Consider the following 10,556-nt stretch of genomic DNA (forward strand, 5'->3'; position numbering starts at 1 on the left):
CCTGTAATCCCAGCACTTTGGGAGGCCGAGGTGGGCAGATCACAAGGTCAGGAGATCGAGACCATCCTGACTAACACGGTGAAACCCCATCTCTATAAAAAAAGATACAAAAAATTAGCCGGGCGTGATGGCGGGCGCCTGTAGTCCCAGCTACTCGGGAGGCTGAGGCAGGAGAATGGTGTGAACCCGAGAGGCAGAGCTTGCAATGAGTTGAGATCCGGCCATTGCACTCCAGCCTGGGTGACGAGCAAGACTCCATCTCAAAAAAACAAAAACAAAAACAAAGCACTATCAGTCTGTGGCTAAAGCATAAGCTCTGGCTCTTGGCATCAGGAATTTACCATACAGCTGGTGGGTAGTGACGTGAGTGCTTCTTAGAACCATTGATAGTTTATAATTCACCAGTGCAACCTATGTTTTTTGTGGATAAAAAGTGACACAGTTGTAGATTGAACTAAGAAACGATGTGGCTGAGTACTAAGTTAGTGGTGCAGAGTGTAAGGGAAATGGGGATATAGACAGAGGGTCAATTGCGGAAGGCTTTCTTAGAGGAACTTGACGGAGAGGGAAGTCATCCTAGAGAGAAGGGACCATACACCAATGTTTGCAAACCACTTAGAACAATGCCTGGCCCATACTAAAAATGAGATATGTGTTTATTAAATAAAATGCCCAACATATTTTATGCGATCAGAATTTTATTTTATTTCTGTTTACACATGAATATAAAATATAGAAAAGGCTTAATTCATGAAGTTGCTATAGGTTGCTCTTTCTCAAAAGTGCTCACATGAGGGCCACAAGAGCACTTATTTGTCAGACATTTGTACACTATATACTAATTCTAGAAATAGCATCTTCAGGAGACCCCAAACCTGAGGATCACATGGACCCAATCATATCATCTGCATGAAGAGACCAATCCTCAGAAATATCGAGAAAGTGAGATGGCTGCAGAGGTTGGGCCTCCTGAGCCCCTGCTTGGTGACAAGGGACCTGGGTATGCTCTTCTTCATTGAAGACACAAGGTGGACAGTCGCAGTTGGGCCTTTGGCTGGACTGTGACAAGCTGAACACCTCGTAGCATTTCTCATCCTTCTGGGCTATGGCCCTGCTCTGGCTGGCTACTCTCATAGAGCAGGGCTTGGTGAGCCATGGGGACTTTAGGGGTGCAGCACATGACACTGGGATCACAAACTTAGATGGCGTGCCCTTAGAAGAGTAGTGTATTTCAGTGCTGTAGATAACCATGTCCTGAGAGACAGCTTTGACCCTGATGCCACATTCAGTAACACGGTAGGTGAACTGGTAGGCGTGTGGCTGAACATGGTTTGGGGGACAACCCAGGCCCAAGTGTAGCTCATGAAAGTGTACACACACATCGTTGTTTAGCATGAAGGGGTGCACTGTGACCATGAACCAGTCTATGGAGCACAGCACAGTCATTGGACTTTGTCCTGAACAGGCTGAAAACGCAGAGGTGAGGAGGATCATCACTCCTATGAGCTTAAAAACTTTCATCCCTGCAGCCAATCAGATAATGAACCACAGGAAACAGGAAGCCGTCCAGTGAGGATTTCTAGAGCACACAAAAACACAAGAGGCAAGTCATCTTATTTTCTATTGAAAGTTCAAACGTGATATATTTTTTAAGCAAAAGGCTGTTCCTAAAGCGTTAAGAAGAGGAAAACACTCATTCGAGAGAGAACTGAACTTTAATTTCATTGTTGGAACTCACGTGTTTATGGACGATTACAATGGCTTTTTAAAGTGACTTTCCCGTGCTGTTCTAGTATAAAACACATATCCCTAATATGTAGAACAACAGTTTACACTGATCAGGACTGGCATCCTTTTGTGTTTAACGTCAAGACTAACCCAAAACAGAGCAGTTTTTGTGTCAAACACTGAATAAAGAGATAGGAGATAGAGTTTAATTCAAGATGGCAACACTTACCTCTTTAGGGGCCTCAATGTCCTCTCATAGACCATACTAATGAACACTTCCCTATTGCTTTTTTGTTGTTGTTACAACAAATTTGATCAAATAAAAACCTATGAAGGAATTGTGGTTTATTCTTAACAACCAAATATTGAAATTTTGCCGTGTGGCTTACTTAAAAGGATCATACGAATGCTTCATAAACTGGCAGTGGCATCATAAGTCATTATGACCAATAGAGTCCCTGATAAATTCTTTGGGACACCTTGTAAAATACTGAAATTGCGGAAACATAAAAACATGCTGGTTTTGAATTTTACATTTTTCAATGCATATTACACATGAAAACTACTGTAAACATCTTATATTAAAGGAAGGGACCAGGTTGTGGCGACTTATGCCTGTAATCCCTGCACTCTAGGAAGCCGGGGTGGGAGGACTGCTTGAGCCCAGGAGTTCAAGAGCAGCCCAGGCAACATAGTGAGAGCCTGTCTCTATAAAACAATACAAAAAACTAACCGAGCGTGGTGGTACATGCCTGTAGTCTGAGCTACTCGGGAGGCTGAGGTGGGAGGATTGCCTGAGCCTGGGAGGTTGAGGCTATAGTGAGCCAAGACTGTGCCACTGCACTCCAGCCTGGGCAACAGAGACAGACTCTGTCTCAAAAAAAAAAAAAAAAAAAGGAAGAAAGGAAAGAAAGAGAGAGAGGGAGGGAGGGAGGAAGGGAGAGAAGGAGGATTGAGTTTGTACTTTACACATTGATTGACAAGATATCTCCTTAAATCTTTGCTTTACATTCTTTTATTTTCTCTAGCTTTTTATGTTTTCTTTTTCAATAGAAAGCTCTGTGGCCACTTCCTAGTCCACATTGCTTCTAGCTCTCAAAGAGTGGCAGGCAGACCAGTGAGGAGAAAAAGCAGTGCTAGGAATAAGTATCTAAAACATGCTGTCAGAAGGAGGTAACAGATGAAGAAAGAAGAAAGCAAGAGCAACATCATCCAATGTTTTCCAACTCAACTTTCATTTTACAAGTGAAAATGACATAAATCACATAGTAAAGCGCCTAAAGTTTGGAAGGAAATGTACATGCATATAGGGATTCACTTTCGTTCCCTGCTGAGATAAGTAACTCCTGCACAAATTCATTCTTTGACTCATGTTTGTTGAATGCCTACTATGTGCATAGCAATGGGCCAAAAATATCCCAAGACATTTCTCTCCTTTTCCCCAGTTGCAAAATGCAGCTCTTTCTCTTCCCTTGATAGTGAGGAATTTGCTGCATTGTTTAATGGAAACCATGGCACAGGAGCCCACTAGAAAAATGCACTGGCCTGGAAGAAATGTTTTGTTTCTGATTGGCACAGATTGGTCTGTCTTTCACTCTGCCATTAATGATTCCTTATTCTCTCAGGGGTGTTGAGGGTATAAAAGAGAAGCCCCACAGGTCTGCCAGGCTCCTTCCTTTCCTCTTTGTTCCTTCTGAAATGTCTCTCCTGGGACAACTTTTTTGGGGTTTGTTTTTCACAAAGCAAAAGTAGAAGCTGCAGCAAGAAACAAACAAAAACTTACTCCCTTTCTCTCCCCTGCACCAAAAAACCCCAAAACAAACAAAAAGGAAACAACAATAACAACACAAATAAGTACATTCTGATGTGAGCTGGTCCTAGATGACTCAACAGTTAAGTAAAGAAACCACCTGCTCTGGAATACTGCATAACATTTGCTGAGGCGTCTTTTGGAAGCTGAGATAATCACCCCATCACTACTGCACTACTGTCTTGGTCTATAGAAGACCACCTTGTCCTAAATGTGCTTTAGGTAGGTTTTCTTTCCCTTCCTGCCTCTCTCTTTTTCTCTCTCTCTCCTTCTTTCCTTCTTTCTTTAACATCATCCCACAACCTGGGCCTAATTGCCCTGAATGAAAACCTCCTCCTTAAGTAGTTCTGGACTAGGCCAAGGAAACAACTATTTTTGTTCAAACCCCAAAATTAACACCCAAGTTTAAGGCTACTCTTTTCCAGAGAGTTAAGCCATCCATTTCCTCCCCCTCCCTCAAGCATCTTTCCTGTACTCCTTCTCCTCCCTCCCCAAAGATAATCCAAATATAATTATAAAATGTCTAGAATTTCTGAGAAATGAGACTGTTGTCCCTCAAGCAATCATTTTAGACTACCTCACTTCCCACCCCCACACATTCACTTCTTGTATTATGTTGCACTGAGTCAGTCTCAAAGGAAGGGGTTCAATAACGTCATTGAGTTTAGGGGTTCATTTAGTACAAGTCTCCAAATGTGAACACGGCAGAATCCGTTTCCTCTGATTTTCGTAAAGCCAAGAACAGCTCACCGTGTGATAGGAGAAATAAATGAAGATGACTAGGCGTGTGACAGCATACCCTTGAGCTCAGATAAAGCTTAAAGAGGAGGTCACTGAGACCCAGGTTTAAGGTTGCTCATCTCTAAGGGGAGAGAAAGGAGATTAGGGTGAAAGCAGAATGTACTTTCTAATGAGCTTGCAAATGAGCTAGAAAAGCTCATTGGCTAGTTAGAAAGCTAGCTCATTGGCACACTTTGGGATTTACTCCTTGCTGAGAACAGATCCTCAAAGCGGGGCAGCCTCCCTTCTCCTGCTACCTGCAATTCCTAGGGAAGGGTAGAGTGTGTGTGTGTATGTGTGTGTGTGTATGTGTGTGTGTGTGTGTTGGGGGATGGTTATTATTATTATTGTGTTTTGAGATGGAGTCTCGCTCTGTGGTCCAGGCTGGAGTGCAGTGGCACGACCTCAGCTCACTGCAACCTCTGCCTCCCGGGTTCAAACGATTCTCCTGCCTCAGTCTCTCGAGTAGCTGGGACTCAGGCACCTACCACCATACCCTGCTAATTTTCGTATTTTTGGTAGAGACGGGGTTTCACCATGTTGGCCAGGCTGGTCTCGAACTCCTGACCTCAGGTGATCCGCCTGCCTTGGCCTCCCAAAGTGCTGGGATTACAGGCGTGAGCCACCATGCCCGGCTTGGGGATGACTATAAGTCATTCACAACACAGTGTGAATTCATCAGCTGACTTTTCTAACACCTTGCTGAGATGTGCTGGAAGAATGGGATCCTGAACAAGGGAGGGAGAAAGTGGGCTCTAGTTATTGTGGGCAGAGGGAAAAGAAGGCTGAGGGGCTAGAGATGGGAAGGAGATGCCAGAAGAGAGGGCTGTGTGGGGGTGCCCAACTGAAGGTATTTTTAGCCATCATGCGGGCCATGCACAGTATCCCAGGAGCTGTGGGCAGAATTCTATTTAAAGTCTTTAGAACTCTTTAGAGCTGACGTGGAGTTGGGGACTGGGGAAGAAATAAATGCAAAGAAGGGTCCACTCATTTTGGGACTACTGTCCAGCTTCTTGGGGAGTCCTCTGGGCTGAGAAAAAAAAGCAGTCTCAGGGTCTGTATTACTGTAGCCCCATTTTAACTCGATTGCAAATTAGTCCTGCAACATGCCTGAAGCAATGAGCTTAGATGCATTTGTATAGCCAAGTAGGGCTCAGCTGTTGGTACATAGCGTCCTGAACTGAGCTATAGAGAGGTCAGGCAAACCCAGAGCTTCTAATAACACCTGGATGCAAAATGTTTGCTTTCCTTGAAGCCACAGAATACAAGTAGCTTTCTGTTTTTTTGTAAATGGAGTTTATGCATATACATTTCCCACTGGCTCCTTTAACAGAGTTTTCCTCTTTCCCCTTTTTTCAAGAACTCCCTAATAAGCCTTAATAAATTCTCTACATTAAAAAATCATAAAACGTTTCATTTTGGGAATATAAACTGTATTTCCTTTCTTCCCCCGTAAACACATATGCTCTTTTAATTAAGTTCAGAAAAATGCCAGTGTTTATGTTTAAGAGCTATCTATGTCAGTCACTGACAGTGATACCATCTGATTAGCAAAGCCAGACTGAGATCTCATAGTACTTGTGAAACCAAGACAGCCCTTTTCTTCTTATAGACAGGAAGAGAGTGGATTGGCCCAAACAAAAAAAGGAAAGAGGAAGAAGAGCTACCACTTAACTCCCCATCGTTAAAATTTTTTATGCTGAAAATGCTGCTTATAAAGTTAAGCAGCTGTGCTGTTTTTAAATTGACAAATAAAAATTGTATCTATTTATGGGATACAGTGTTCTTTGTATACACGTAACAATGATCTATGTATACATTGTGGAATGATTATTTTAGATCAAGCTGGTTAACACGTCCACTGACTTACTTTAAGAAGTAGAGAGTGGAGCGGAAGGGGTAAGGGGAGATACTGGTCAAAAAGTAAAAAGTTGCAGTTAGACAGGAGGAATAAGTTCTAGTGATCTATTGCACAGCATGGTGACTTCAGCTAATAATAATGTACTGTATATTTCAAAATGGCTAAGAGGGTAGATTTTAAATGTTCTTACCATGAGCTCTATTTTTTAATGTTTTATAATAAAGAGATTGAATATTGGTCTAAGCACAGAGCATTTTTAATCTCAGGACCCCAAAAAATCCTTTTAAAAAGAGACAAAAGCTGAAGTCCAAATTAGTTTTGTGATGTTAGAGAGTGAATTGAGAAGTGTAAGAGAAATCGCTTTGAAAGCAGACAGGATTTTTGGTCTCCCCATCTCCTCTGCTGTCGTTAGAGACACGTATGAACTCTTTGCATGAAGAATGGGAAAGGGAATTAGCTAAACATTTCCACATCTGGTTTTGGAACGGTTTGGAAAAAGAATTCACTCCATAGGCCCCTGGAAGCTTTTTGTGTCGACAGTTATTTATTTTTAAAATTCAGTATACTCGTGACAGCATAGTTATCATTTGTATATTGTTTTCCCAGAAACTTGTTGTCAAAACAAAAGGAAACAGCAGGGAAAAGGAAACTCCAAAGCAGCATGCAATTATTTCAGGGAAATGTAACTGTCAGGGCTTTGATTTGCAGCAAAGTTTGTTCACTCTCTTGCAGCTGATTTAAAGAAAAATGAATCTGAGTCAGAATAAAGATTCTTTTAGAAGACAAGAACGGAAAAAAAGGAATCCTAACACTTTGTGGGCGCTTTAGTTTAAACGTTCAAGCAGTCAAATTCTGACTGTGCCCTGCAAACTATCTCAAGGTTTGAGAGCCTTTTAAAATGGAGGTTCTTTTTAAAGCCCAGTTTTAAGGAATTAGTTGGTTCACTGCTCTCAAAGAAAGTGACAATTGTGATTAATACTAATGATGTTGAAAGTACATTAAAGTGAGTTAGAAAATTAAATAACTGCTTTTGTAGAATTTACATTAATTTTAAAGACGCTGAGACTGGTTCAGTTTTCCAACCTCATGAAGCACAGTGTTAAAGTAACCGCACATTATTCATCATTTTGTGTGGAAGAAGAATTATGAACTGCTAATGCTTAACAATGTCCATTTTCTCGGCAGAGAAAAACACCTTGACCGAACCCTAAAAAGGCTTCATTAAAATTAAACTAAAAAGCAGTCATTAAAAATTTATTTCTGATTCTAAAAGTAACTGCAGAAAAATTGGGTGCTGTCGAAAAGAAAAAAGAAGGAAACACCCTTCTCAGCCCCCAAATAACCATTGTTAAAATGTTTTATATATTTCTAATTTTGGGGGAAAGTATATGTCCACATATATGATTCGAAGTTATCTCAGGGGAAAAAAAGTCAAGGCTTTTTGAAAGCTGTTTTTAATTTTTGACATTGAATTTTAAAGCAATCAAAGCATTATTTTTGTTTGGGCCATCTGGTTTTGTTCTTATAATCTGTTAAGCTATCAAGCATAGTTTAAATGTCATGGTTCATCTCATACACAAATAAAGGTTGCGAAATAAATAAGAATCCAAGCTCCTTGTAAGAGAGAAATTTCCGCTGGGTCGCAAATTTGGTTACTAAAAGGTGAGTAGTCTAATGTGAAATCAAACTATAATAAGGCTACACAACAAGGGTAAACCATGCCCTGACTGAACATAAATATTCCTAAATAAATACAGAAAGCCATACTTTAGAGGAAATTGCAAAGATCAGGTCATGGGAACTCCTCCCCTTTTGTGCAGAGAAGCTGAGTTGGTTGAATTTTAAACTTGAACAAAGAGATGTATTTCATAATTTCCATGAAGTGTGAGGGACATCCCAAATGTATGCTCCTAATTCAGTTTATGTTTTAACAATTTATTTGAGTTTGATTTTTTTCAGCAAACTACACCCTTTGCCACAAAGCCCCAGAGTCCCTTCTCATTTTAAAAGACAAGGTAGGTTTGTGTCTGTGCAGACCTCTCAACTCCACGGCAGCCACGGCCACATTTTTAACCCATTAGTAGTCTCTGGGAGTCTGCCAAAACCAGATAAAGGCCCATTTGCCTGAGGTGATCTGAAATCATCAGAAGGCAGAGGATTGAATCAGATGTTCCTTCAAGGGCTTCATCACCTCTTTGATACACCTGTGTCAATAAATGAGGGCTCTAGATGGCTTCCAAAAATGGTCAGGCACATTCCCGTCTCCCTTTCAAAACTGGGATTTTTGAGTACAGGTTTTCTTAAAGTGAGGTGCACGCATAAGAAAAAAATATGGCCCCTTAGGTGTGGCCTAAGTCCAAAATAAACCACAGTTGACTTTATAGGCTACTTGGCTGATTTTTCACTGACTTGACCAGAATGCATCTTTCCAAAACCCAAAGCTACCTTGTGTATGCCCCACCCAGAATGTGGTCACTTGGTGCATGTGTATAATGCCCTGACTGAGGCCATTCACCATCGTTTGGCTCCTGAGAGGTAGAAAAGGTTTTAGAAAAGGTTCTTTTGATAGGAAGGCTGTTGGTCATTGTTAGCGAGCCTACAATTTGGGAGGCATGCGTGCATATCAGAGTAGGTAAAGATGCATTGCTCTGTGATGAGGACATTGTAGGAAGAGAAATTTTCTCTCTCTCTCTCTCTCTCACTCTTGCGCGCTCTCTCTCTCTCTCTCACACACACACACACAGTGATGGACAGACAGACAGACACACACATACTGAGGAGAAGAAAATCCCCAAATCTGTTTCTTACTATTGCCCTGATCCCTACTATTTCTCCCCATTCCTTAGTTATTGTACCGTAAATTCCTTTAAAAATGGAGTCTTGGTCTACTATAGTATCTGGTACACAGTAAGTACTCAGTAAATATTTTTTAAGTAAAAGGAGGAAGAAATTAACGAATGACCACCAGAAATCACCACCTGCCCCTGTGCCTCCTTGTCCAGCCCCTAAGGGCCTGAATCTGGTTATTGGCTAACCCCTTCCCCCACTCCTTCTCCAGTCTCCCAGTTGAAGGCCTGGGGTAGCAGTAGAGTCTTTCTATAATAGTTAGAGAGTACAGAGTCCTAACAAGGGTCCTGGCCTGTCTACTTGCACACCTGCTTACCTTCTAGGCTCACTGATGCCAAGGGCTCTATGTCTGTCCCACCCAACGGTACCCAATGTCCTGTCAATTAGCTCTTAGTCAGTGACCCCAAGTGGAGCCAGCACTCTTTGTACCCCTTTTCCTCCATCCCTGTGATAAGTCATCCTCTGGAAAGAAGACAAAGTGGAACTCTCCCCTAGTCTGGCCTTTACATGGGAGGAAAGAAGAAATTATCAAGCCGTATCTAGACCAAGTCCAGGCAATTGAGAGGCAGCATAATCAGAAGCAGAAGCCTCAGGTCCACAAGGTACTGAAGAATGGTGGGGTGCCTCGAAGGGGCTTGGTAGAGCCCCCAGGTTTACCCAGGCAAATGGAATTAGCCCCTGAGGTTGTCCAAGGATTCCCTTAGCTAGAAAAAGGAACCTAAACCACAGGCTGGATATCTGTTCCTCCTGAGAGCAGACCTACACATCCACTCCCAGTTCTATGCACAGACACAGAAATCAGAAAACGCTAGAGGTTCCAGGGAAAATCAGAGGCAAGATGGGTGAATTCTCCCCTACACCAACTTGACCCTTGGCTCCATCTGGGCTGGGCTTTTCACTCTGCCAACTCGACTAAAAGAGAGATCCAGGCCAACTTCAGGTCTGTTTGAGTGTCCCTAAGCCTGAATGTTCCCAAAAGTGCTTTGCAGTTGACCCCATCTCCACATATGATAAGAGTATTGTACTGGTAAATATCACTATATACTTCTCTTATCTGGACTTTTTATATAACAAAGATTTGACTTTGGGTGTCATGGCTCCTTATCCTAGCAATATTAAAAATAATAATAATATTTTAATTAGCTGAATGTGGTGGTGTGCATCTGTAGTCCCAGCTACTTGGGAGGCTGAGGCAAGAGGATTGCTTGAGCCCAGGGTGAGACCCTGTCTCAAAAAAAAAAAGAGGCCAGGGCGGTGGCTTATGCCTGTAATCCCAGCACTTTGGGAGGCAGAGGCGGGCGGATCACGAGGTCAGGAGATCAAGACCATCCTGGCTAACACAGTGAAACCCCGTCTCTACTAAAAATACAAAAAATTTGTTGGGCGTGGTGGCGGGCACCTGTAGTCCCAGCTACTTGGGAGTATGAGGCAGGAGAACAGCATGAACCCAGGAGGCGGAGCTTGCAGTGAGCCGAGATTGTGCCACTGCACTCCAGCCTGGGTGACAGAGCGAGACTCCGTCTCAAAAAA

General features: G+C 42.3%; 1 protein-coding gene across 3 annotated transcripts in view; it reads right to left on the reverse strand.

Annotated features, from left to right (window-relative positions):
* Positions 1-684: 684 nt before the first annotated feature.
* Positions 685-10,556, reverse strand: part of PLAC1 (placenta enriched 1) — a 178,329-nt gene continuing 168,457 nt past the window's right edge. Inside the window, exon 3 of one of the 3 annotated variants that reach the window (XM_017857600.1) lies at positions 685-1,579. In XM_017857600.1, coding sequence (XP_017713089.1) covers positions 883-1,521 — 639 coding nt within the window. In that variant the 5' untranslated portion in view covers positions 1,522-1,579 and the 3' untranslated portion in view covers positions 685-882. The remainder of the gene's footprint in view (positions 1,580-10,556) is intronic. The other 2 variants (XM_017857592.1, XM_017857606.1) reach the window with 2 other exon arrangements.

This window comes from Rhinopithecus bieti, unplaced genomic scaffold (assembly GCF_001698545.2).
Source record: "Rhinopithecus bieti isolate Rb0 unplaced genomic scaffold, ASM169854v2 scaffold_3015, whole genome shotgun sequence".
Taxonomy (NCBI): Eukaryota; Metazoa; Chordata; class Mammalia; order Primates; family Cercopithecidae; genus Rhinopithecus; species Rhinopithecus bieti.